The sequence below is a fragment of the Salvelinus alpinus genome, chromosome 21 (genome assembly GCF_045679555.1).
Source record: "Salvelinus alpinus chromosome 21, SLU_Salpinus.1, whole genome shotgun sequence".
Taxonomy (NCBI): Eukaryota; Metazoa; Chordata; class Actinopteri; order Salmoniformes; family Salmonidae; genus Salvelinus; species Salvelinus alpinus.
In genome coordinates, this window is record NC_092106.1 from 47,095,864 (window position 1) to 47,123,453 (window position 27,590).

At 43.9% G+C, this 27,590-nt stretch overlaps 3 protein-coding genes across 12 annotated transcripts in view; 2 read left to right on the plus strand and 1 right to left on the minus strand.

Moving 5' to 3' along the window:
• Window positions 1-132: 132 nt before the first annotated feature.
• On the minus strand, window positions 133-2,858 carry LOC139548390 (alpha-(1,3)-fucosyltransferase 4-like). The gene has a single exon (XM_071358059.1). It carries the CDS (start codon window positions 2,476-2,478, stop codon window positions 1,342-1,344), a length of 1,137 nt encoding a protein of 378 aa, XP_071214160.1. The 5' UTR covers window positions 2,479-2,858; the 3' UTR covers window positions 133-1,341.
• Window positions 2,859-16,863: 14,005 nt separating this feature from the next.
• On the plus strand, window positions 16,864-20,573 carry LOC139548393 (putative nuclease HARBI1). Of its 3 annotated transcripts, none has more exons than XM_071358066.1 (10): window positions 16,864-17,855; window positions 17,946-18,007; window positions 18,090-18,176; window positions 18,264-18,305; window positions 18,374-18,547; window positions 18,627-18,662; window positions 18,761-19,315; window positions 19,385-19,500; window positions 19,597-19,708; window positions 19,803-20,573. In XM_071358066.1, exons 7-10 carry the CDS (start codon window positions 18,844-18,846, stop codon window positions 20,171-20,173), a joined length of 1,071 nt encoding a protein of 356 aa, XP_071214167.1. In that variant the 5' UTR covers window positions 16,864-17,855; window positions 17,946-18,007; window positions 18,090-18,176; window positions 18,264-18,305; window positions 18,374-18,547; window positions 18,627-18,662; window positions 18,761-18,843; the 3' UTR covers window positions 20,174-20,573. The 3 variants fall into 3 exon arrangements, with proteins under 3 accessions (XP_071214167.1, XP_071214164.1, XP_071214165.1); XM_071358063.1 differs by having other exon boundaries at window positions 16,864-17,591; window positions 17,679-17,855; window positions 18,264-18,547; XM_071358064.1 differs by having other exon boundaries at window positions 18,264-18,662.
• Window positions 20,574-22,882: 2,309 nt separating this feature from the next.
• Window positions 22,883-27,590, plus strand: part of cux1b (cut-like homeobox 1b) — a 171,585-nt gene continuing 166,877 nt past the window's right edge. For 2 of the 8 annotated variants that reach the window (XM_071358036.1, XM_071358037.1), the window contains exon 1: window positions 22,884-23,043. In XM_071358036.1, coding sequence (XP_071214137.1) covers window positions 22,981-23,043 — 63 coding nt within the window. In that variant the 5' untranslated portion in view covers window positions 22,884-22,980. Of the gene's footprint in view, window positions 23,044-23,334; window positions 23,553-27,590 lie in introns of those variants that run through there. The other 6 variants (XM_071358041.1, XM_071358040.1, XM_071358043.1 and 3 more) reach the window with 4 other exon arrangements.

A 27,590-nucleotide genomic window follows, 5' to 3' on the forward strand; every position in this document is an offset into this window, starting at 1 on the left:
AAATACAAACATGGGATAGGCCTTTAAATAAATACCAACAAGGGATAGGCCTTTAAATAAATACCAACCAGGGATAGGCCTTTAAATAAATACCAACATGGAATGTGCCTTTGATTTTATTTATTAGGATCATTAGCCAATGGTGACAGCTAGTCTTACTGGAGTCCGACACATTTTTTTTTTAAAGACATTACAGGCAAAATACATTACAATTTACATATATTTAAATACATTAACATGTAGCATGTGTGTGTATCTATCAGTTCCACATACTTGTCAGTACATACACACAACAAGTAGGTCACGTATATATATAAAGACCAACAAGGGATAGGCCTTTAAATAAAGACCAACAATGGGTTTGGTCTATGTTTGAAGACAAAGCGCCACCAATTGTGATTACTCGTAAGAGTGACTATGTAAGAGTGACTATGTAAGAGTGACTATGTAAGAGTGACTAGTTTGGAGGCAAAACTTGCTTAAAACAGGTCAAGTTCAAGTTTAATTTTGTTGCAATTGCAAACATACATTAGAATGTTCACATGTAGTGGAAAAGAACATTAAAAAGTGTGAAATACCTTGGACTGAAACAACTGAACCAATCAGACAAGTAAGGTAAGAAAGACATGGACATTTGATGTAAATATAGCCTGGGCAATTTCTATGAGAGGGATCATAGAGGTGTGTGTGTGTGTCAGGTATATTCTTTGGAGGTGGAACAGGAGCCAGGGGATAGTGTTGTGGTTTATCCTGGGGTTGACATTGCCCATGTCTAGTGGTGTGGGGTAAGTAGCAGCTGGTCACCTGGTGATGTCAGGGCAGTATCAAGGCTACTGGGGTTAACATGGCCATGATGCTTAACCCCCATCCCACTGTCCGGTCCTTAAGTTTACGGAAGGCCTCCAAAAGCAGCCGTCTTAACAATCCACACAACACGCTGATGAAAGCAATATCTATGTTTCTTATACAGCCTGACACAACTCACTTCATAACACTCCTGAACCCTGACTAATAACAACAATAACAGACAAGTGAATCACACTTCATAACACTCCTGAACCCTGACTAATAACAACAATAACAGACAAGTGAATTACAGTTCAATGATGTTCAATAAATAGTAAGTGTTTCTTCCTGTGATCCACTGTTTACTAAATGGTGTTGAAGAGAGTTCCTATAGATTCCCTGCTACAGACTGAGATGTGGCTAGATATCTGACCAGTCATGTTCATAGTAGTCACCACATATTGGAAGGTCAAAAAGCAGTCAGAGGTCAGGACTCAAACCAGCGCTGAAGGTTGGTGATGGTGTCAGTCCGGAGACTGTGGTTCCACACTGAGGTCAGGACTCAAACCAGCGCTGAAGGTTGGTGATAGTGTCAGTCCGGAGTCTGTGGTTCCGCACGACGCGACACGCTGTGCAGTAATGCTCCGCCCAGAAGGCGGTCAGGTGCACGCTGTAGCTCCTCCTCCAGGCCAGGTGTCTCTGCAGGAGGGCGGGGCTCCGGCGCAGCAGCATCAGGTATTGGGCGAGCAGGCGGGGAGAGGGGAAGTCGTCCACATGAATGAAGGCATCGTGGGGGAGGAAGCGTTCGTAGTTTTCCCGCGGCGGCCCGAGAACTACAGGAACGGCCCCGGCCAGTAAGGAGTTCCAGAGCTTCTCGGTGATGTAGTCGGTGTGCTGGGAGTTCTCCAACGCCAGATAAAACAGGTAACGCCTCACGGTGCGCACAACCGTGCTGTCCTCTGGTAGTGGCACACCTGCACGCCCAAACACATCTACGTCAACGTAGTTAACCAGCCGGTGGTAATACGTCACGCGGGCCTGCGACTCCGACCAGTTACTGATGACCCAGGCCAGTAGGTGGGGCCGTCGGGGGCGTGTGTGGGGGGCGTTGGCGTGAGGGTGAAGGCGGGTCACAAGGTATCCGTAGGGGAGGAAGATGTCTGAATCTGCACGGTAGGTCATGGTGAGGTTGAACAAGCCCTCGAACCGCCGCAGGCCACGAGTGTGAGACGGGGACTCAAAATTCATCCAGATCCATTTCTGGCCACGGGGTCGTGGGTCTGACGGGAGCGCCGTGGCGTTGGTCACTATCTCACGGTGGTGTATGATGATGGCGTCAGCCCCAGGGTACATGCGCCGGTCGTCGGTCAGTACACACCCACGTATCCCAAAGCGCGCCTCACAGTCCGGCAGTCTGCGATAACGGCCGAAGGGGTGAGTCCACAACAGAAGGGTGACATCTCTGGGTTCGACTCCAGTGAGAGGAAGGGGTTGGAGTCGTGGGTCAAAGAGATTGAGAAAACACACTCCAAGGAGGAAAAAGAGCGCACAGACGAGAGCGGTGAAACACACCCACGAGCATGATGTTCTCAGAACAGCCACTCTAAATGTTTTGCAGCGACACAAACTGGGGCGCTTACCGGCTCTGTGAAAGGTAGAACGACCCCTTGTTATCCACTGAGTTAGCTCCATGAAATCCTGTCAGACTTCCAGTCCTTATATCCATGAACTGCTCATGCACCCTTTGCCATTAACTCCAGAAGTTCTAGAACGTTAACTTCAACTGCCCTGTCACATTCTCCTCTCCGTTGAACTCGGAATAATGAGCTCTTCCACCTGGGCTAGGATGACAAGGACAAAAGTTAAGGTCCTCCTTCCTCACACCTGCTACCTCCCCTCCGCGATGAGGAAAAACCAGTCGGCCCAGTCTCAGGAAAACCATTAAGTTCGGCCTACAGTCTCTTTTTGTCTCTGCTCCGTCAGGCGAGATTAGGACATCCGCCACCAGACTTTAATCGTGTGTTAACTACATTTCCTGAGCTGTGTTGTTGGTGAATGTGGCCGCAAACAGATAGGCCTAAACACCGTCCTGCTCAAATACTTGATGTGGCAGCGTGCGAGCTCCGGTTACCGGTGAATGGGGTCTTTGTCACCCTGAGAGGCTCTTTCAGGATGGCACAAGGTAACATGCTGTCCATCGGGTTGAGGGCTGCTATGTAACCTAGAGGCAGCAGTGCCTGAACTTAATTATATACCTCACTGGCTTGAACCAATGATCATACAGTTCAAATGCAGACCTCTTGAATCAATAGACGAGGGAGACAAAGCGATGCTGTGAGTAACAACATAAATATAATGTATGGAAAAAATATCACAGATACTACCAAATCCGTTATCTAATTTAATTTCTAATCCATGAGGGGAAAATGCGGTAACCTGCATGTGTTTAAATTTGTTACACGGTAATTACCTTAGCTGTGTTCGGTCTATCCTCTACTTTGCAGACTAAACTCCTCTCCATGGTGAAGGAAGTTTCTGATGAACTTCACCAACTGAGTGGTGCTTAGACAAGGCTTTGTGGAATCTTGTTGCGACTACTATTTACTCGCCAAAAGTCAATACTTCAACAAAATAAAAAAGTGAATTATAAATCGCCCCGTTATTGTATGTTTGTCCTTTGTAGTTTTGTGCCTTTCTTTGTTTGCTGAAATCCCATACTTTTTCAATAAACATGAATCAAATACCACCAACGACTGTTTCCTTGTTGAGATTCAATTGGCACATGCGCATTTGTGTACAGCTGCCATCTCTTAGAGCAACAGCAAATGAGCAAACAGTCGGTCCAAAAACACTACAAAACAAACTCCATTCGTTTTCCCAACGAACCATGGAGGAGTGCCTACAAAAAGACGGCTCTCTATAGGCAATTGACCTAAAAATCTATTCTGGTTCTGATTTCCATACAGTCCACAAGGGGGCTCCCTTCGCCCAGTATTGCTGTCATTTACGTCTAGGCCTCATCAATTGCTTTTAGGTATTATAACCCTAACCCTAACCCTCAAATAGATAGGACACAAACATGCAACAAACATATAAGCTGAATAAAAGCTTCTTTATATTACAACCAAACCATATTCCAGTATCAATGTCCTTGTCAGGGTTCTTATTTTAAAAGGCATATTCATAATTAAAATGTAATCCCATGCACTGTGTTCTTAAAATTAGATCTGGCGTCCAGAGAAACCGTATTTGATTTAAATTAATGAATAAAATACCAGAGAATATACAGAGAAAGAGAGCGAGAGAGAGAGAGAGAGAGAGAGAAAATAAGGGAAAAAAGTGTGTGAGGTGAGCTTTGTGTTCTTGTAGAGTGGTCACTGGTACGGGTATTGGTACTCCCCATTTCCCAGCATGCTCAGAGCCCAGTCAGTGATACTTCCCATTTCCCAGCGTGCTCAGAGCCCAGTCAGTGGTACTTCCCATTTCCCAGCATGCTCAGAGCCCAGTCAGTGGTACTTCCCATTTCCCAGCGTGCTCAGAGCCCAGTCAGTGGGAACTGGGAACTTTAAGGTGCATTACCACCACCAACTGGAGTGTGGACCCCAGTTCATCTTTCAATCACCCACGTGGGTACATACTCTTAAAAACCAATGAGGAGATGGGAGAGGCGGGACTTGCAGCGCATCAAGCGTCACAAAGTTCTATGTTAACGTCTGGCTATGCTGACACTGCTTGATGCTGACGCTCCTTGATGCTGACGCACCTTGATGCTGACGCACCTTGATGCTGACGCACCTAGATGCTGACGCACCTTGATGCTGACGCACCTTGATGCTGACGCTGCTTGATGCTGACGCACCTAGATGCTGACGCTCCTTGATGCTGACGCACCTAGATGCTGACGCTCCTTGATGCTGACGCACCTAGATGCTGACGCTCCTTGATGCTGACGCTCCTTGATGCTGACGCACCTAGATGCTGACGCTCCTTGATGCTGACGCACCTAGATGCTGACGCTCCTTGATGCTGACGCTCCTTGATGCTGACGCACCTAGATGCTGACGCACCTTGATGCTGACGCTCCTTGATGCTGACGCTCCTTGATGCTGACGCTCCTTGATGCTGACGCACCTTGATGCTGACGCTCCTTGATGCTGACGCACCTTGATGCTGACGCTCCTTGATGCTGACGCTGCTTGATGCTGACGCTCCTTGATGCTGACGCTCCTTGATGCTGACGCTCCTTGATGCTGACGCACCTAGATGCTGACGCTCCTTGATGCTGACGCTCCTTGATGCTGACGCACCTTGATGCTGACGCTCCTTGATGCTGACGCTCCTTGATGCTGACGCACCTAGATGCTGACGCTCCTTGATGCTGACGCACCTAGATGCTGACGCTCCTTGATGCTGACGCTCCTTGATGCTGACGCACCTAGATGCTGACGCACCTAGATGCTGACGCACCTTGATGCTGACGCTCCTTGATGCTGACGCTCCTTGATGCTGACGCACCTAGATGCTGACGCACCTAGATGCTGACGCTCCTTGATGCTGACGTTCCTTGATGCTGACGCACCTAGATGCTGACGCTCCTTGATGCTGACGCACCTAGATGCTGACGCTCCTTGATGCTGACGCACCTAGATGCTGACGCACCTAGATGCTGACGCACCTTGATGCTGACGCTCCTTGATGCTGACGCTCCTTGATGCTGACGCACCTAGATGCTGACGCACCTAGATGCTGACGCACCTAGATGCTGACGCTCCTTGATGCTGACGCTGCTTGATGCTGACGCTGCTTGATGCTGACGCTCCTTGATGCTGACGCACCTAGATGCTGACGCACCTAGATGCTGACGCACCTTGATGCTGACGCTGCTTGATGCTGACGCTCCTTGATGCTGACGCTCCTTGATGCTGACGCTCCTTGATGCTGACGCACCTTGATGCTGACGCTCCTTGATGCTGACGCTGCTTGATGCTGACGCTCCTTGATGCTGACGCTCCTTGATGCTGACGATCCTTGATGCGCGAGAGCAGTGTGGGTGCAATGATTGAATAACATGTATGTGTCCATTTATTTTGCAACGCTCGCGCACCGGCATGACCGGTGTGGTCAACATGCATGTTCTTCGTTTACACACAGAAGATCAAGCTGCTCAACATACAGTCACATGGTTTATCCGTCTGTCTGTGACCGCTGATAAGGGAGTGAACGTTATGGGTTACATGGAGAAAATCGGACCTCTCTGGAATGAAAATGGATGGCCCTCCTTTCAGCAAAATATAGTTTACCTAAACCCTCCCTGAACACCTGGGGAAAAAACAAGTGACGCTCCACTATACCCAAAAGAATAATTAAATCATAAATTACATACATAAAACACAGGACTGCGGGCCAGAAGGTCGTGGGTTCACAGACCACCGTGGACAAGAGGAAGGGTGGAAATATCTCCTTTTATAGTAAAATCATTGCATGAATCTATCATCGTATTTGCAGAATGCCTTTTATAAAAATGTCATGCAATTCTACGTCATTGTACATATCAGCAGAATATTGTTTTAATACCACACAAATGACAGGCTAAGAATGGACAGAGAGATAGTTCTATGTGTTCATCTTATCATAGTTCTCCAAGGCCAAATCAGTGTGTCTTGTTCGCAACGAAACTGTCCCTGTTAGGAAATCATTTCATCTGAGCCGTCACTAGGAATCTAAACATGGTACATTCAAAAGTTCCACCCCAGACAGTAGGCATATCGACACAGGAAGCAGACAGTAGGCATATCGACACAGGAAGCAGACAGTAGGCATATCGACACAGGAAGCAGACAGTAGGCATATCGACACAGGAAGCAGACAGTAGGCATATCGACACAGGAAGCAGACAGTAGGCATATCGACACAGGAAGCAGACAGTAGGCATATCGACACAGGAAGCAGACAGTAGGCATATCGACACAGGAAGCAGACAGTAGGCATATCGACACAGGAAGCAGACAGTAGGCATATCGACACAGGAAGCAGACAGTAGGCATATCGACACAGGAAGCAGACAGTAGGCATATCGACACAGGAAGCAGACAGTAGGCATCTCGACACAGGAAGCTTTAACTGCTGCCTGCTCTTCTTCTGTGGTTTAACCCAACGAGAGAAGGTCACACGTGTTTCCATGAAAGCTGTCTGGGTTTAAACATCTTCTATTGGACAGAAAGTGAATAGCTCAATCAGTTGATAGTGACAGAATTAGATTACTTTCCAAAGCAAACGATATGTTTTGTCTCCTCGGCTATAGAAGGTTGTAGCTCAGCCTCTGAACGTCAAAGAAACAAAACAATTATATTTTAAAACTTAACCTTTATTTAACTAGGCAAGTCAGTTAAGAACAAATTCTTATTTACAATAACGGCCTACTCCGGCCAAACTCAGACGACGCTGGGCCAATTGTGCATATATATAGACATATCTGATATTGGCAGAAAGCTTCAATTCTTGTTAATCTAACTGCACTGTCCAATTTACAGTAGCTATTACAGTGAAAGAATATCATGCTATTGTTTGAGGAGAGTGCACAGTTATGAACTTCAAAAGTTATTAATAAAACAATTAGTCAGATTTGGGCAGACTTGATACAACATTTTGAACAGAAATGCAATGGTTCATTGGATCAGTCTAAGACGTTGCACATACACTGCTGCCATCTAGTGGCCAAAATCTAAATTGCACCTGGGCTGGAATAATACATGATGGCCTTTCTCTTGCATTTCAAAGATGATGGAACAAAAAAAATACTAAACAAAATCATGTTTTTTTTCTTTTGGATTATCTTTTACCAGATTTAATATGTTATATTCTCCTACATTCCTTTCACATTTCCACAAACGTCAAAGTGTTTCCTTTCAAATGGTATCAAGAATATGCATATCCTTGCTTCAGGTCCTGAGCTACAGGCAGTTAGATTTGGGTATGTAATTTTAGGTGACAATTTAAAAGAAGATACGATCCTTAATTAAGTGCTTTGCTCAATAGCACATCAACAGTCGGCTTGGGGATTCGAAACAGTGACCTTTCGGTTACTGGCCAGACACTCTGAACCACCAGGCTACTTGTCACCCAAGAAACATTGTATTTATTCAAATCTATTATAGTAGTAGCTATCAAAGTTGACCTCTGGTCCTCGTTCTCAAATGTTTTATTTATTTTTATTTCACCTTTATCTTAACCAGGTAGGCCAGTTGAGAACAAGTTCTTATTTACAACTGCGACCTGGCCAAGATGAAGCAAAGCAGTGCGACAAAAAACAACAACACAGAGTTACACATAAACAAACGTACAGTCAATAACACAATAGAAAAATATATGCACAGTGTGTGCAAATGTAGAAGAGTATCGAGGTAGGGCAATAAATAGGCCATAGAGGCGAAATAATTACAATTTAGCATTAACACTGGAGTGACAGATGTGCAGATGATGATGTGCAAGTAGAGATACTGGGGTGCAAAAGAGCAAGAGGATAAATACAATATTGGGATTGAGGTAGTTGGATGTGCTATTTACAGATTGGCTGTGTACAGGTACAGTTAAATATTTTTATCTTATTAACACTTTGTTCTAGCTAGCTATTTGTGTAGGTAGCTATCAAGTAAACACAATGATATAGTTGATGCTGATGCTTAAAGTTAGAGAGGGAGATATAAGACTCCAACTTCAGTGATTTTTGCAATTCGTTCCAGTCATTGGCAGCAGAGAACTGGAAGGAAAGGCGGCCAAAGGAAGTGTCGGCTTTGGGGATGACCAGTGAAATATACCTGCTGGAGCACGTGCTACGGGTGGGTGTTGCTATGGTGACCAGTGAGCTGAGATAAGGTGGGGCTTTACCTAGCAGAGACTTATAGATGACCTGGAACCAGTGGGTTTGGCGACGAATATGTGGTGAGGGCATACGTGAACGAGAGCATACAGGTCGCAGTGGTGGGTAGTATATGGGGCTTTGGTGACAAAACGGATGGCACTGTGATAGACTACATCCAGTTTGCTGAGTAGAGTGTTGGAGGCTATTTTGTAAATGACATCGCCAAAGTCAAGGATCGGCAGGATAGTCCGTTTTACGAGGGTATGTTTGGCAGCATGAGTGAAGGAGGCTTTGTTGAGAAATTGGAAACGGATTCTAGATTTAATTTTGGATTGGAGATGCTTAATATGAGTCTGGAAGGAGAGTTTGCAGTCTAGCCAGACACCTAGGTATTTGTAGATGTCCACATATTCTAAGTCAGAACCGTCCAGAGTAGTGATGCTAGTCGAGCGGGCGGGTGCGGGTAGCAGTCGGTTGAAGAGTATGCACTTAGTTTCACTAGCATTTAAAAACAGTTGGACAGAAGATAGGCTATAGGCTAGTGCATGTGCAAGATATTGCATTTTTTTTGTACTAGGCCTAATCCAAAATAATTTTCTGAAGAATTCTTTGACTCTCCTCCTGGACAAAGCACAGCATTGGTTAGACATCACAACAACAACAAAAAGGTTTTGGTCAGCAAGTGCAGAGAAGACTCAGTGTGTAATGCAGCCTAGTTTTATTTATAACCATCCCAGATGCTATCTTAGAAATCTAACTATGCTCTGTGCTTCTCCGAGAAGCACTTTGTAACATATGGACCTTTTGATTGAGACCACACTAAATAGCCTATAGGCACACTTGATATTGCACAAGCAGCAGAGAATGAGTGATGAGCGGCGGCATCGGGTACACATTGATGCATAGACTAATAAACAACTCATTCTAAAACACTAAGAAAAAAAGAAAAAAATCATCATTTACAAATTACCAAACTCTCTCTCCCAGGGGACAGGATGTCTCAATTCAAACTCTCTCTCTCAGGGGACAGGATGTCTCAATTCAGACTCTCTCTCTCAGGGGACAGGATGTCTCAATTCAGACTCTCTCTCCCAGGGGACAGGATGTCTCAATTCAAACTCTCTCCCAGGGGACAGGATGTCTCAATTCAAACTCTCTCTCCCAGGGGACAGGATGTCTCAATTCAAACTCTCTCAGGGACAGGATGTCTCAATTCAGACTCTCTCTCCCAGGGGACAGGATGTCTCAATTCAGACTCTCTCTCTCAGGGGACAGGATGTCTCAATTCAGACTCTCTCTCCCAGGGGACAGGATGTCTCAATTCAAACTCTATCCCAGGGGACAGGATGTCTCAATTCAAACTCTCTCTCCCAGGGGACAGGATGTCTCAATTCAAACTCTCTCAGGGACAGGATGTCTCAATTCAAACTCTCTCTCCCAGGGGACAGGATGTCTCAATTCAAACTCTCTCAGGGACAGGATGTCTCAATTCAGACTCTCTCTCCCAGGGGACAGGATGTCTCAATTCAAACTCTCTCTCCCAGGGGACAGGATGTCTCAATTCAGACTCTCTCTCTCCCAGGGGACAGGATGTCTCAATTCAAACTCTCTCTCTCAGGGGACAGGATGTCTCAATTCAGACTCTCTCTCAGGGGACAGGATGTCTCAATTCAGACTCTCTTTCAGGGACAGGATGTCTCAATTCAGACTCTCTCTCCCAGGGGACAGGATGTCTCAATTCAAACTCTCTCTCCCAGGGGACAGGGTGTCTCAATTCAAACTCTCTCTCTCAGGGGACAGGGTGTCTCAATTCAAACTCTCTCTCCCAGGGGACAGGATGTCTCAATTCAAACTCTCTCTCCCAGGGGACAGGATGTCTCAATTCAAACTCTCTCTCTCATGGGACAGGATGTCTCAATTCAGACTCTCTCTCTCAGGGGACAGGATGTCTCAATTCAGACTCTCTCTCCCAGGGGACAGGATGTCTCAATTCAGACTCTCTCTCTCAGGGGACAGGATGTCTCAATTCAAACTCTCTCTCTCAGGGGACAGGATGTCTCAATTCAGACTCTCTCTCTCCCAGGGGACAGGATGTCTCAATTCAGACTCTCTCTCTCCCAGGGGACAGGATGTCTCAATTCAGACTCTCTCTCTCCCAGGGGACAGGATGTCTCAATTCAGACTCCCTCTCAGGGGACAGGATGTCTCAATTCAGACTCTCTCTCTCAGGGGACAGGATGTCTCAATTCAAACTCTCTCTCTCAGGGGACAGGATGTCTCAATTCAGACTCTCTCTCTCCCAGGGAACAGGATGTCACAATTCAGACTCTCTCTCTCAGGGGACAGGATGTCTCAATTCAGACTCTCTCTCTCAGGGGACAGGATGTCTCAATTCTTTCCAGGGAGGCCCAGAGAGAGAGAGAAACAGGGAGAGATCGAGAAAGAGAAAAAGAGGGATGGAGAATGAGGAGAGATAGAGAAAGAGAGAGAGAGAGAGAGAGAGAGAGAGAGAGAGAGAGAGAGAGAGAGAGAGAGAGAGAAAGGGTTGCAGAGAGAGAATGCAGAGGCGGCTGGAAACCTCTGGGCTCTGAGGGTGCGCTGATCACTGAGGCCCTCGCTGACCCCTGACCTTGACATCCGAGGTGACCCCTGGGATCAAAGGTTGTGTGAAAGTGCCGTTCCAGCGATTCACTGCACTGCCAGGCAATGATGATCTTGTCCAGCCTCCCCTGGCTGTCTGACATGATTAGTGGGGCTCTCAGCCCCAAGCCCCCAAGGGCCACACATCCATCTCTGCCTCTCCCCCACAGCACAGCCACGGCTGGGGCCGCTAAGAGCATCAGCACTCAAAGGCTCAGTTAACGAGCAGAGAAAGCAAGACAAACTGAGAAAGTGAGACAGCTCAGGGGAGTGGAGGTGAGAGACAGCAGATATGTTTGTTTCAACAGCATACCATGGAAAGGAGAGATGGACGTTTCAAAGGGACAATCCGGAGTTGGTACACCCATTTCGGGGCGGCAGGGTAGCCTAGTGGTTAGAGCGTTGGACTAGTAACCGAAAGGTTGCAAGTTCAAATCCCCGAGCTGACAAGGTACAAATCTGTCGTTCTGCCCCTGAACAGGCAGTTAACCCACTGTTCCTAGGCCGTCATTGAAAATAAGAATTTGTTCTTAACTGACTTGCCTAGTTAAATAAAGTTAAAATTACATTTCTGAACTTATAAATATGAACCCATTGATTTTTGAAGAATAAGAATATACATTGTACAAGAATATAAACGCAACATGCAACAACTTCAAAGACTTTACTGAGTTACTGTTCATATAATGAAATCCGTCAATTCAAAAAATTATTTAGGCTCTAATCTATGGATTTCACATGAGTGGGAATACAGATATGCATCTGTTGGTCAGGGCTAAGGATCAGAAAACCAGTCAGTATCTGGTGTGACCACCAATTGGCTCATGCAGTGCCACACATCTCCTTCGGATAGAGTTGATCAGGCTGTGTATTGTGGACTGTGGACTGTGGAATGTTGTCCCACTCCTATTCAATGGTTGTGTGAGGTTGCTGGATAATGGCGGGAATTGGAACACGCTGTTGTACACGTCGATCCAGAGCATCCCGAACATGCTCAATGGGTGACATGTCTGGTGATTATGGAAGGACTGGGACATTTTCAGCTTCCAGGAATTGTGTACAGATCCTTGTGACATGGGGCTATGTGTTATCAGCTTTTTGTGCGTATGTAACATTTCTGGGATCTTTTATTTCAGCTCATGAAACATGGGACCAACACTTTACATGTTGCGTTTATATTTTTGTTCAGTGTATCTTTCCTGCCACCCAAATGGTGGAACGAGTTTCCCCCTGATGATAGGACAGCAGAGTCCTTGCCCGTCTGAAATCCTCCCTCTTCACAAAGTATTCTGGTTAAATCCCCCAGTGCACAAACAACGTTCTCACTTTTCTGTTCCTACATCCTACTGACTATGACTGTGATTCGTGGTTCTCCCCTAGCTATCTCAAGATGAATCCACTAACTGTAAGTTGCTCTGGATAAGAACGTCTGCTAAATGAATAAAATGTCGATATAAATATGTACATTTAATCGTGGGAATGCCTAATGAACTTAGTCTAACTGTCGTACCTCGTCAGATTCCCAAAATAAAAGCTTGTTTTAACGCCAATGTTTGTAAACAATGTAAATGTAAACAAACACTGTATAGCCTCACAACATGGTTAAACGATCATTTTAATATCATGGATGGGCAGTCCTTACATCCACAGGTCTGTCTATTCATTTGAGAGTGGTTACATTTCTCCAAATCAAATCAAATCGTATTGGTCACATGCACATATTTAGCAAATGTTATTGCGGGTGTAGCGAAATGCTTGTGTTTCCAGCTCCAACAGTGCAGTAATATCTAAGAATTTTCAGCCTTTGAATTCAGACCATGTAACGGCTTTCGTTGGTGGAACGACAGGAGGACCAAAATGCAGCGTGGTACAGATCCATAATATAATTTAATCGAGAATGAATACAAAATAACAAGAGAATAAATGAAAACCAAAACAGTACCGTATGGTGCAAACACTAACAGAGGAAACAGGAAACAATCACCCACAAAACACAATGAAAAACAGGCTACCTAAATATGGCTCCCAATCAGAGACAACGATAGACAGCTGCCTCTGATTGGGGACCACACCAAGCCAAACACAGAAATAGACAACCTAGACATACAACATAGAATGCCCACCCACATCACACCCTGACCAAACAAAACATAGAAACATACAAAGCAATCTATGGTCAGGGCGTGACAGACCAGATGAACATAAATAAACAGATTGCTCAAAGTACAATTTAAAATGGTGCATCAACAGATCAAGCATATCACGATGCTAAAAAAAATACAATCTTCTTGGCTTTTGCCTCTCATCATTATCATGACTAGATCAGATCACTCTGACTTCACTCCACGATCTATAAGCCTGTACAGGGCTAGTCATAGACGTCTATGACTGGTTCAGATTTGGTCCGGATCAGACCAAAAATCTATGTCCGTGGACGTTGAAATCAAGGCCGGTCTGGACCACACCCCCAAAAAATACCTCCCAAAAAATACCTCCCAAAAGCGTAGCCGTCGGTCTGTGCATCCTGAGGTGTAGCCTACAGTGTTGTCTGACATTTTATGATTGCTCATCTACAGTGGCTTCCGAAAGTATTCACCCCCATCTGATTTTTTTTTTGCCTTACAACCTGGAATTAAAATCGATTTTTGGGGGGTTTGTATCATTTGATTTACACAACATGCCTACCATTTTGAAGATGAAAAATATTTTTTCTTGTGAAACAAACAAGAAATAAGAACACAAGAACAGAAAACTTGAACGTGCATAACTATTCACCCCCCCAAAGTCAATGCTTTGTAGAGGCACCTTTTGCAGCAATTACAGCTGCAAGTCTCTTGGAGTATGTCTCTATAAGCTTGGCACATCTAGCCACTGAGATTTTTGCCCATTCTTCAAGGCAAAACTTCTCCAGCTCCTTCAAGTTGGATGGGTTCCGCTGATGTACAGCAATTTTAAGTCATACCACAGATTCTCAATTGGATTGAGGTCTGCACTTTGACTAGGCCATTCCAAGACATTTAAATGTTTCCCCTTAAACCACTCGAGTGTTGCTTTAGCAGTATGCTTAGGGCCATTGTCCTGCTGGAAGGTGAACCTCCGTCTCAGTCTCAAATCTCTGGAAGACTGAAACAGGTTTCCCTCAAACATTTCCCTGCATTTAGAACCATCCATCATTCCTTCAATTCTGACCAGTTTCCCAGTCCCTGCCGGTGAAAAACATCCCAACAGTATGATGCTGCCACCACCATGCTTCACTGTGGGACTAGTGTTCTCGGGGTGATGAGAGGTGTTGGGTTTGCGCCAGACATAGTGTTTTCTTTGATGGCCAAAAAGCTAAACTTTAGTTTCATCTGACCAGAGTACCTTCTTCCATATGTTTGGGGAGTCTCCCACATGGTTTTTGACAAACACCACACGTGTGTGCTAATTTCTTTCTTAAAGCAATGGCTTTTTCTGGCCACTCTTCCGTAAAGCCCAGCTCTGTGGAGTGTACGGCTTAAAGTGGTCCTATGGACAGATACTCCAATCTCCGTTGTGGAGCTTTGCAGCTCCTTTAGGGTAATCTTTGGTCTCTTTGTTGCCTCTCTGATTAATGCCCTCCTTGCCTGGTCCATGAGTTCTGGTAGGCGACCCTCTCTTGGCAGGTTTGTTGTGGTCCCATATTCTTTCCATTTTTTAATAATGGATTTAATGGTGCTCCGTGGGATATTCAATATTTTTTATAACCCAACCCTGATCTGTACTTCTCCACAACTTTGTCCCTGACCCTTTTTGGAGAGCACCTTGGTCTTCATGGTGCCACTTGCTTAGTGGTGTTGCAGACTCTGAGGCCTTTCAGAACAGGTGTATATATACTGAGATCATGTGACAGATCATGTGACACTTAGATTGCACACAGGTGGACTTTATTTAACTAATTATGTGACTTCTGAAGGTAATTGGTTGCAGATCTTATTTAGGGGCTTCGTAGCAAAGGGGGTGAATTCATATGCAAACAACACTTTACAGTTTTTTATTTTTTTTATTTAACTTCACCAATGTGGACTATTTTGTGTATGTCCATTACATGAAATCCAAATAAAAATCTATTTAAATTACAGGTTGTAATGCAACAAAATAGTTAAAACGCCAAGGGGGATGAATACTTTTGCAAGGCACTGTATGTGGTAAGACTACCGTTTGTAAAACACCAAAAAACTAAGTCCGGACAGAACCAAAAAAGACATCCAAAAGACGTTGGTTCGTGCTTACTGGGGTGTAGCCTAGCCATGTCGGCCGCGATGGAATTTTATGAATGCCCATCTGTGTTAGGTCCACTGTTTGCAAAACAGGCCGTCGCATTGGCTGTATTAGTCCTGATTCCTGTGACTAATCAATTTGGCTGTTTAAGCTCTGAATATCAGCTACCCAACTTTCTCAGGAGTTACCTATTTGCAATATCTTTACACAGCGGGAAATGCAGAAGTATCTTCTTTTTCGCTATGATCAGCTAGTCAAAAATGGACAGATACAAACTTGAAACCACTGATCATGGCAATGGGGTGATACTCCTGGACAACAATTGTTATTGTCCATTCCATATTGTCCATTTTACTTTGACCTGTCCTGTTTTTAGGATATGTTGTTTGTTAACATGACAGAATTTTTTATTTGATTGATTAGGTTAGCCTACTATTTGATCAGAGAAACCGGCATGATGTAAAAAGTGTCCGTCTCATTACATTGTCATCCATTTTATCTCCAGCCTGTAGGCTACAGAAAAGGTCACATACTCTTTCTACCGTATCCTAGATCGGCTACATAATATATGTTAGATGATTTTTTTTGATGGAACGTTGGTGGTGCGCTGCAGCGATGCATCTCTCCAACAGTACCCTTGAGAGGCACGCTGGGAATGTCACTGGTTGAAAGAAATTGTCATTGTTTTGGGGAAGAATTAAGTTAGTTTTTATGTATTGTTGTTGGAGGTGCGTCTTGGCCAGTTTAGCTCAGAAAATTCCGCCCTCGTCAATCTTCCACCATAGGCTGCTGCCTAATTCTGCCTAATGACCGGGCCGGCTGTGAGCCTGTAGGTGTTCTCTCAAACTTGTCTTTCTAGATGGATTTGGGAGGATCTCACCCCACCCACGACAAGTCTCGCAGCTTATTACTGTCTGAGCTAAAAACACAATATTGAGTTAAGTCGGCAGACAGAATAAGAACAACACCACATAAGGGGGGGGTTTATTAACCAAACGGCTCTTCTTCCTGAATTATGAGATTGATTGAACGCACAGATTTTGCTCATTCAGGAAAAAAAGATTTCAGACTTGGGGGTGTGGTTCGAAGTGGCAGTTACTGATGTTTGTACCCCATGAGACACCATAGGAACAAAGCTAGTATTACTTCCTCCAAAATGTTCTGAATTTATCAAAAATATCTCAAGAAATCTGTAATACATTTGTATGTTTTTTTTTGTTGCTGCGAAGGTTTTAGTTGAGCAATGTAACATCTAGCTAAGGTGCAAATGCCGACTTGTTGTTTTATGTAAACAAAGTCCAATCCTTTGAGCTGCTGTGCAAGGGCCTGTTGCACAAAAGTAGAATTAAGACATCCGGGATAAATGACTCAGCTGAGCTCAATGAAGCCAAAACATGTGCGTCCAGGCTTAATTGGTTGCACAAAGACCAAGCCAGGATGAGCAGACACGGATTCATTAAGCCAGGTGAAACCAATCCTGGATAGGTGCGCGCTCACGGCTCACTCAAATAGACCCCGCCACAGATCACAGATTAACTGATTTACCATGGCAACTAGAGCCGCGTACTTTTCCCCGTCGGAAGCACAAATCCTCATGGAGGCATACGAGGAGGTAAAAGATATAATTAAGAAGAAAGGCAACACCGCCACAGTGATAAAGCAAAGAGAAAAAGCGTGGCAAAGTATTGCAGACCGCCTGAATGCGTAAGTAGTGCACAATTACACACTCACCGCTCCGCTGAAACATCACAATTACAATTCAAATATTTAATTCACATCTCCAAAAATGCAGTTGTACTGTAATTATGAAACGGTTAAATTTTTAATTGAAATGCACTGCAGATATGAGTGAAATTGTGTAAAGTAACTCCATCACACTGTATAAAGCTATGATAAATTTTTTGATATTTTTACTGAAAACAAGACAAAAATACCAAGTAATTTTTTGCAGTGTGACTCCATTAAATGTGTGTGTGTGTGTGTGTGTGTGTGTGTAGATTAAACATGAACGGGCCAAAACGGACATGGCAGCAGGTCAAAATCAAATACAAGAACATTCTGCAGAATGGTATGGTCCCTGACTAATATTTAACAAAGCACAAGCATATATTGTACCCAGAAGGTGCCTGCTCACACATTGTCTGTACTGTTTTAGCAGTGAAAAAGAATACCCAAAGACAAGGCACGGGTGGTGGGTCACCAAAGGCTGACCTTACCCCAGCAGAGGACATGGCCTTGGAGCTAAATAAAGGCAGGCCCGTCTTAGAGGGGATCCCTGGGGGGAAAGAGACGAGCATAGGTTCCTCCCAAGATGCCACCCGCTTCATTCAAGGTATGTCCTTCCATCTCTACATGGGATACAACCACATTCATATTGAATCAATTTGGACTGTCTGACTTTGGTTTACCTATTGCCTTGCAGTGTCTGGCAGCACTGTGTTCCTGTTAGAGCCACCAGCACAAGCACCAGACGATGCTGATCCAGTGAGTACTCCATCAAAGGCATACTGTAGGCCTGGCATGTCTTGTCTACTAGCTTCAATATGAATCCGATTAAATGTGATAGGGTGAAGGCCCCAGTGCAGCAGCAACAGCACATGATGGAGACGATGATGAGGAGGAGACCATCTCTCTGGATTCCAGAAGGCATGAGGTATCATGTTAAGACTGTGAAAGTACTATTTACTCTACAATGGTGAGGAGTCCTCATCAAAATCAAAAAATCTAATTTCTTTTACAGGACCCAGATGCTATACAGTGGGAAAACCAGCCTGGCAACATAGTGCGTATTAATAAAAGGACACCACATCCTGCCAAATTCCAGCTGCGCTAATTGTATTGTGTTCACAGAGCTCACAAGCTATCAGAAAGTTGTATGGCAACCACCTCCGGCGCCAAATAGAACTGGCAGACATAGACATTCAGTACAAGAAGAAAAAGATGGAAAATCTTGCACTGGAGTCCGAAATAAAAAAGAGGACAATTAGGAAACTGGACCTTGAAATAAAAAAACTTGAGAGGGAGGTGAGATATGCCTTCAATGTACACTGTATGCTAACTGTAACACAAATGTATTAATCATTATTTTTCTTTCCTCCCCCAGCTCCAAGAAGATGACACAGCTCAAAATAAAAATTAGGTATATTCTCGTAAAGTCAAGTGAGCCATGACATATGAGCTCTTATTGTGAGCACACAGGACGGTGGCATCTTTCTAAGGTTTTTTTTATTTTCCCAGCAATCAGTACAACCAAGTCATCGTTATAAGGCATCGCCCTCTTTTGCCCACCCCCCCAGCACCAGGTGTGGCCACTAGCCTATATGAAGGCCCAAAATTGTGTGTTCCTTTCTGCTCTGACAATGGCATGCCCATTCGTGCGAGATGTGGTGGATGAAGAAGCACTTGTGCTGAGGAGAGCCTTCAGGCGAGAAAGGGTCTTCAGGGACCGGTTGGACCCACTGGCCTTCCCTGATGACCATCTATATGAAAGATACAGGTTTTCTGCAGATGGCATCAGGTATCTATGCAGACTACTGGGTCCCAGGATTAAGCACCGCACTGCACGGAGCCATGCACTGAGTGTGGAGCAAATGGTTTGTGTGGCCTTGCGCTTTTTTGCTAGTGGAGCCTTCCTGTACTCAGTGGGGGATGCAGAACAGCTGAACAAGGCCACAATTTGCCGCACAATAAGGAGTGTGTGTCTGGCTATCAAAGCATTAGCAGATGTCTTCATCTCCTTCCCTGGCCACAGAAGACTCTGTGACATCAAAGAGGAGTTCTATAGGATTGCAGGTAAGAGGATCTACAAATTACAGGACAACTGTTAACACATAGTAGGATACTCATTACTTTGTGTGACAGGTTTCCCCAATGTCATTGGTGCAGTGGACTGCACACACATAAGGATAAAAGCCCCCTCAGGTGCCCATGAGGCCGATTTTGTGAATAGGAAATCCTTTCACAGCATTAATGTTCAGGTGAACATAACTTTTTGATATTGTCCATTGACGAACACTCTGCATTGCCAGTGATGTGCATTGATTGGTGTAATATTCCTCATCTTATGATTTCAGATGGTCTGCAATGCTGACTGTGTGATCAGCAATGTTGTGGCAAAATGGCCTGGCTCAGTCCATGACTCCAGAATCTTTCGGGCCTCTGAAATCTATCAGTGCCTATCACAAGGTAAGCCACACAACCCCTATTTATAACCATCATGGCTGTGTCAAGAATATCACTGTGTTTATGAGGTAGTAATGATGAGATTTTGTGTTGACAGGTGAATTCTCTGGTGTGTTGCTGGGAGACAGGGGGTATGGCTGCCAGCCTTTTCTCCTGACACCTTTCACAGACCCCCAGGAAGCACAGCAGGCCTACAACCATGCCCATGCCAGGACCAGGGCCAGAGTTGAAATGACCTTTGGCCTCCTGAAGGCACGCTTTCACTGCCTTCACAAATTAAGGGTCAGCCCTGTTAGGGCATGTGATATTACTGTGGCTTGTGCTGTCCTCCACAATGTGGCCTGCCTGAGGAAGGAGAGGGCCCCCAGAGTGCCACCAGCCATGGACTGGGACAATCCGGCAATCTTCCCTGATGACGACAGTGGTCGGCTGCTGAGGGACCAATATGTGTTGAATTATTTTAGTTAGTATGTGTGCTTTCAATTTTGGTTAAATATGTCCTGCGGTGGCAGAGGAATTTGGGTTTTTTTGGGTTCGTTTTTTGACGAATTTGGCCTCTTATGATGTTTGTGCGGTATACTGTGTGTAATACAAGGCTGCAGGGAGGCTACTGCATCCATTCATTTGTCTGTTCAGTTGATGTGTATGGATTTGTCCTGCATTTATTTTAGTGTGCAGACATGCAGGGTGTGTTATATACAGACCTTTGAATGTGTATGTATCATTTTGTATAATATGCTTGGATTCTGTGCTTTCCATCTTGTAGAGTCACTGTGACTTCAGTTTCGAAAGGAGCTGATGGTTTACCTGCTTTGTTTTGTCCTTATTCAATAAAGGAACATAATGTTACACATTGTGTTTTTATATTCATATGGAATGTGTATTTCTTTATATGACAGAGTACTAGGGCCACACTGAAGAAAAAGGATAAAGTCATAAATTTATGAGGCTGGTTCTTTCTGCAGAAAAGCTACATATTGTTTTTACAGTTTTGATACTTATGACAATGTGATACTTAATATTCTGGCACATCAGCATGTCTTTGTTTATGAAACCATACTGAAGTACAATTTCACGAAATGCCCCACATCTGTCATTTTAACAACTGTCCTCCTTTAAAACAACTGGTTACAATATTATGACTTGTGTTTTTTTCCCCTCTGTGGCCCTAATATTCTATCATTTTATATATAGCCTTATAGTCTATGGGAAACTGTAAATTATCTAATGATAGCAACATCATCTAAAAATCATTTTTTATCCAAAATCATTGAAATTAATGATCACAAACGTTTAAATAATAACAGTGGGTCTAGTTATATGTGATAACAATGTATAGTGAGCAGTGAAATAACTATTGGTTTCCATTTGTGGTGACTGCTGACTGACATTAGGGATGAGATTAAATAGATCCTGGAATTTAGCCTGGTCTGAAGCAGGCTAGCTCCACAGAATAAATCTCCATGGTAATTTATACCATAACATATCCTCCTGCCCCCTATCCATCTTTAGTGCAACCGGATTACGGATCAATTGAGCCAGGATCACCAAGATATCCTGGCTTAATCCCTTATCCTAGTTTTGTGCAACAGGCCCCAGGTCTGTCTGGCTCACTGGAACTGTTTATCCAGTGTTTAGTGTCAAAGTGAACATTGTCGAAATCAAAACCCAACCCTCAAGTCATGATGAACTGACTTAGAAAAAAACTCTGTTTTGGAAGAAACTATTTACACTTTGTGGGCAATTTTGACACTAGAATAAATGTTTCTGACTAATATCGATGCCACATAGGCCGTTTTTCAATCAGATACTGTAAGTTGTTTATTGCCTTCAGTTGCGCTTGAAATCTAGTATGAAATGACATACCAGCCCTGAACTACCCTAAAATTAATCGTTTTAACCGGGGTAATTCATTACGAAAAGTAATGAATCAATAAAATTTAACTCTAGATGTAATTAAAGGGGTAACATTGTCTTGGCTCTGCTGCAAATCCATGGTTTTATTTTTAGAATTAGGGGCTTGAAATTTACTGGCTGTGAAAGAATAAAATGTTCATGATTAGAACACAAAATGAAATCAAATTTGACAGCCTAAAAGCCAGGCTCACAAAGGGGCCATTAAAATCCCATCAGTCTAAAGGGGGTGGCCACTATACAAATAACTCAATTGGAAAATGCAATCAGGTCACTGGTTGATAAAAAGTCAAAAGAATACAAAACAATGCAACACGTTGTCAACAATGCAATGCTTACATTGTGCATTTTTACAACTGCAATTAGGTCCTAATTTGGTGTGTGGTGTGTGTTACTATTACTAATATTCAGTCATGTAAAATACTTTAAAGTACTACTTAAGTAGTTATTTGGGGTATCTGTACTTTACTATTTATATTTTTGCCAAATTTTACTTTACTACATTCCTAAAGAAAATAATAGAATAAAATAATTTATTCCATACATTTTCCCTGACACCCAAAGTACTCGTTACATTTTGAATGCTATGCTTAGCAGGACAGAAAATGGTCCAATTCACGCATTTATCAAGATATCAATCATCCCTACTGCCTCTGATCTGGCACACTTTCACTTTTATTTTCAATTTCTATTAACTTTACTTTTACAATGGCAATTGGGTATTTTTTTCCATCACTGCTAATATTATTGATAAGCATTGGAAGTGCACAGCCTAATACCCAATTTATGCTTGATCCGAAAATGTTTTATTTTATTTGTTTATCCGAAAATGTGTTCGGAGACGACGTATGGATGGTGTGACGCAAATTTCTGAAATGATTGGTTGACAGTAGGTGAGGGCGGGAGTTTCTGTATAAACACAAACTCACTCCGTTGACAACTTCCTTCACAACAGCTCTGCTCGACAACTATGCCTGCTTCGCGAAGCACAACAAGTATGAATGCCTTGACTTCTGCAGAGGCCATATCACCATAAATGCTGCGCGGCCAATGCAGACGTCAGAATGACCATGAAGCGCCCTTAATAACCAACAAAGAGCTTGATTTCACAAGCCATGTAGAAATCCAGTCCACATTTTACCCTATAGACACTTGCCATCTCTCGTTCAATAACCCTACTCCGTGGCACTATTGAATACAGTATGTTCCCGTTCAATAAAGTCCATTCCGCGCCACTGTTCGATAAGAAGGGACTATTCGATAGCTCCGTTCCGTGTTTTCTGCGCTTCCCCTTCCTTTCCACTGAACTCCAACCCTCGCTCTCTCTATCAGCTTCTCATTCCGTCTCAATATGTCTCAAGATGGCGGCCAATGCGGGATCAATGTTTCAATATTGGAAGCACTTTGATTTACAACTACTGCAGGTCAGTCTTTTCTCCTTTGAGTTGCCTCGTACCATTTCAAATCTTTAGCTAAGTTCGCTGCGTGGACGATATGTTTTTGTGTTCGAATGGCTTTTCTGTCGGTATTTTGATCCCGCTTGTAAGAGAGACAGACCTCTTTTCGCATTGATGAAAGTGGCTTTCTAGCTGATCGGAAATTGATCCTCTTTGTTAAATGTCCATCGATCGTCTGGCGCCCTGACGATGCCGCGGGGTAACGTCGTTATTGCATAAATACATAATTCAGGATTCTGAGCAGACGACAATATCCATCAGAAATACACATATGTCTCCTTGTCAACTTTTGTTTGTTGGCATGCCGTAGTTAGCCAACTACCTGCTTGTTAGCTTGGTCTGGAGCTTGCGTTTCTTGATTTTTTTGTGTGGGGGGAATGAAGTGATACTACGTCGATACTGGCGATGTGATGACCGCAGTTAGCTCGCCATTTCGAGCTGTCAGATCAGACCCAAACGCGTATACAAGTTTGACGGTAACTTTCTAGCCCAATCGATTTGAACACATTCGCTGTATTTTTAGGGATAGGTAGTTAACCTAGCTAATTAGCTAGTTGTTTTGCTAGCTAGTTGCTAACATGAGCTAAAGCTAGCTTGTGTTGTCGTCGACTCTCAGAAGTTGTCGCGTACGTGGTAACAGTTCCACCCAGACAGCAGCCGGCAGTTTGGTAAATCCGGATTAATCTCTTTTTCTCATTTTACATTTTTTATTTTTTAACGAACACAAAAACAGTATAGGAAATTGTATCGATATGCCAGACACGTGCCACATTTTGGCTCGGTTACTAGCAATTTAACGTTGTATTTGTCGAATAACATTTCATTAGTTGTCAGGAAGGTTATGATATAGGTGGAACTGTGCCAAAGTTGGAAGAAGATAAAAAAAAAAAACAGCCAATTTTTAGTAGGGGAAAAAACAATTGTGAGAAAAATAGACTTTCAATAGGGCTCTAGACTACATTTGTGCTTGGCCATATGCAGACTGAGATGCACTCTGTAATCAAGGCTTATCTCCATAAAACCAAATGTATTTGATTCCTTCTACTGTTGCCTGTGATTCATCTAGAGATTACAGAAAATATTTCAGTAACTTGCGTGCTCTCTCTACCTTTTAAAATCTATTTTCTCCCTCTTTGAAGTGGAGTGTGTAAATTTGTCTGGGATTTGGCTTTTCCTAAATTGACTGCCAGTGCAGTCTACTGTACAGCCTGGACATGAAATATGCATCGCATAAGTTTGTGATGAGGCCCTGTGTAATTATGGCAAAGGCCTATCAGAACCGATTAGTCAGGACAGTGAATCTGTGTGCGTGTGGAGCGGAGGCCAGCGGGCCTGTCTGGAGGATAGGAACCAGCCAGAGCTGTGAGCTCAGAACATTCACTGTCTATTATTGATGCTGTCTTATTTACTCACCCTCCCACTGTGCTGTCCGCTCCTAGAGGACTGCCTTCCAAGGAGAATCTCTGATCATCACGGCCTGTCTGTACTCAGGCTTGTCAGTCGTTTCCAATCTCGTTAGGCAGCTCCCTCCCTCTCTGTCCAGAAACGGGTGCTTACAGGGGTGGATTCTGCTGCATTACGTTGGGTGTCTTTTAGTTTGTGATCATGAAAATCCTGTAACAGCATCAAAACAGAACAGACATCCATAGCTGTTGCGTGTGTTTAGGACTTAAATACCAGACTGCTTGTTCATGGCCATTTAAAGTCCCATTTGAACTGTTTTATTCCCTCAATGAGAAACCACTACTGGACAAAGTGCTTTGAGCTGTTGTCTCCCCAGGTTAGGGTTAGAGCGGTGATCACCTACCGGTCGACTGGTCGATCTCCAAGGCATTCCTAGTCGACCACCAAACAGTTCTGTAAAAAACAACAACGATAAAGCCTTGCGTTTTTATTTTTTTTGTTTTTGTTTCACGCTGTTGGCGGTAGGTGCATTTGATTCAGCAGCCCAAGCACCGGGAAGGAAAAGTGCTCCCATTTTGAACCATTTCACTTTTATTTATTTAACCTTTTATTTAACTAGGCAAGTCAGTTAAGAATGTCTGAAGGTAGAACTCCGCCTATCCAGCGGGGCCTGCTGGCCATTCAGATGGCTCAGATCACCATTTCCTTGAGCCATAGACAGTAGAAAGACGCCTGGAACGCACAGCGAAGTTCATACTGGTGAGATTTCATAGCTTTTAAAACCATGACTAGAGGGACTCAACGAATACAGCAAAGAGCTTCTGTTTTTATAAGTGAGCTCATGTTTAACTTTTTACTCAGCACTGTCAACACTTTCTATTCAACACTGTTATAAGCCATAACATGTGTGTTTTTCCCTACTTTCCCTACCCACACGACAACCAGCACTGCAGCTGCGAAGAATAGTATTGCAAAGAGTTGATTGGCTTGCACTGTTATTATTAGCGGCTTGTGGCTTTTTTAATATGGAGGATTTTTCCACTTTCTCTGGTCATAGGAGTAACAATATCAATTGATGCTAGAGGCAGAAATAATGCAGTGTGACTTGTTTCGCTATCAGCTGGAAGACGGTGTCCCCTTTTCACAGCGGAGGGAGGGAGAGTCGTGAGAGGCCACCTCCCCGCTGCTCCCTCTCTCCCTCAGACTGACCATCCGATGAAGGCTGTCAGTCCAGTAAAAATAAAAAAAAGCTAGTTATTATGCTCCGTCAGCTGCGCCTCACATGTAATACAACACATGATCTATTACCTGTGTGATCATATAACATATTTTTTTATATAGAATTGCAAAATGGTCAAATTGTCATTATCAACATGCAGTGATAATGTATTGGAACTATAGCCTACTGCACAAACCTCATTGCTACAGAACAGGTTTTAATTGGTTAATGTTGCATAGGATAAAAAAAATAATTAAATCACGTTTAAAAAACAATCTGAGCAGTAGATCTCAGCTTGCGTTTTATCTCAGAAAGGGATCTTTACTCAGAAAACATTGGTGACCACTGGCTTCGGGAGGGCTTTGAGCTGCTAGTCTCTCTCCCTCAGACTGACCATCAGATGAAGGCTGGGTTCGAGAGCGCTTTGAGCTGCTAGTCTCTCTCCCTCAGACTGACCATCAGATGAAGGCTGGGTTCGAGAGCGCTTTGAGCTGCTAGTCTCTCTCCCTCAGACTGACCATCAGATGAAGGCTGGGTTCGAGAGCGCTTTGAGCTGCTAGTCTCTCTCTCTGTCTCTCCCAGGTTTTTTATGACTCTAAATGGTAGTGTGACCACATCTGCAATGCTTTTAGAGGGATCTCATTTAGCGGGATCTCATTTAGCGGGATCTCATTTAGCGGGATCTCATTTAGCGGGATCTCATTTAGCGGGATCTCATTTAGCGAGATCTCACTGGAAAATGGATCATAGTTGATGACATGGTGACTATGAATACAGATGGAGAAAGTTTGAACGTCCCTAATCATTACAGCTGGGTTCAGTTTCTTTATAAGGTTTCATCTTTTTCCTGGCGTTTTCACAGTGCTGCCGGACAACATGGATTTTATTCATACCTGAGATGCCTCAAATATACCCAACATCCAATCATTTCCTTCTACCTATTTAAAAGTGTCCAACTCATAAAATGTGCTTAATTCATATGTAGGGTTAATTCAAACCTGATTCAGGTGCAGGTCGATCCCAGCCTTCTGGGAATGAGTTTCAAGTGAAGGGAACTTAGTATAGGTGTAACTGATCGTATATGCCTACTGTACAGAGGTAGGTGTAGAAAGGCCATGCATCCATGTGCACTGTGGTGATCTGATCAATCCGTCTATGGTTGACGAAGAACAGAACTGTCCCTAGATCAGTGTTTTCAATGGGTAAAGTTAGATTATGTGACGGGAAGCAGATCATTTAGGGGCAACCTCCAGCATGAGAGGTTTAAATCTCTCAGCGGCTTGTCTGGTGTTGTCTGCAGGAGTATCAGTGTTAATTTATGAGGTGGAGGTCTGGACTCCCGACTGATGAGCTGATGTGGATATATTTACTTCTCTGTTGCTACACCGAGTTTAGAGGAGACCGGCCACTATGCCGTTACTATAGCGCTCTGCCCAGTGACAGATCCTGTCTTCATATCTGTTCCTTTGTCTGTTTATTGAATTTGATGTGTGTTTACGTACACATCATCTCATACAAGATTGAGCAATTTGTCGTCAGCCTTGTGTTATCTTGGGGGTGCTTTGTTGTGTTCCATATAGAACTGAATAGGTTTAGGAGTTAGTTGGCTTTGCTGTGTGTTGCCATGCCGACTTCATCATCTAGCTAAATATAGAGCTATCCTCAGTGCAGAAACTCAAGCTGAAATATATATACGCCTCGTCTTGTTTCTAGTGTGAGCATCACCCCACACTGCCCAGACCCCCTACCCACTGACTCCCTGGCTGGCTGAAGACACTATGCCTGGACCCAGTAACTGGCTGGCTGACGGCACTATGCCTGGACCCAGTGGCTGGCAGGCTGGCTGATGACACTATGCCTGGACCCAGTGGCTGGCAGGCTGGCTGACGGC

Bases quoted from the DNA above. Each gene is read 5' to 3' on its own strand.
- LOC139548393 (XM_071358064.1), top strand. From the start codon at position 18,844: ATGAAGGCCCAAAATTGTGTGTTCCTTTCTGCTCTGACAATGGCATGC. The intron at 19,316-19,384 runs GTAAGAGGATCT...TTTGTGTGACAG, and splicing joins GGAGTTCTATAGGATTGCAG to GTTTCCCCAATGTCATTGGT. The intron at 19,709-19,802 runs GTAAGCCACACA...TTGTGTTGACAG, and splicing joins CTATCAGTGCCTATCACAAG to GTGAATTCTCTGGTGTGTTG.
- LOC139548390 (XM_071358059.1), bottom strand. From the start codon at position 2,478: ATGGAGCTAACTCAGTGGATAACAAGGGGTCGTTCTACCTTTCACAGA.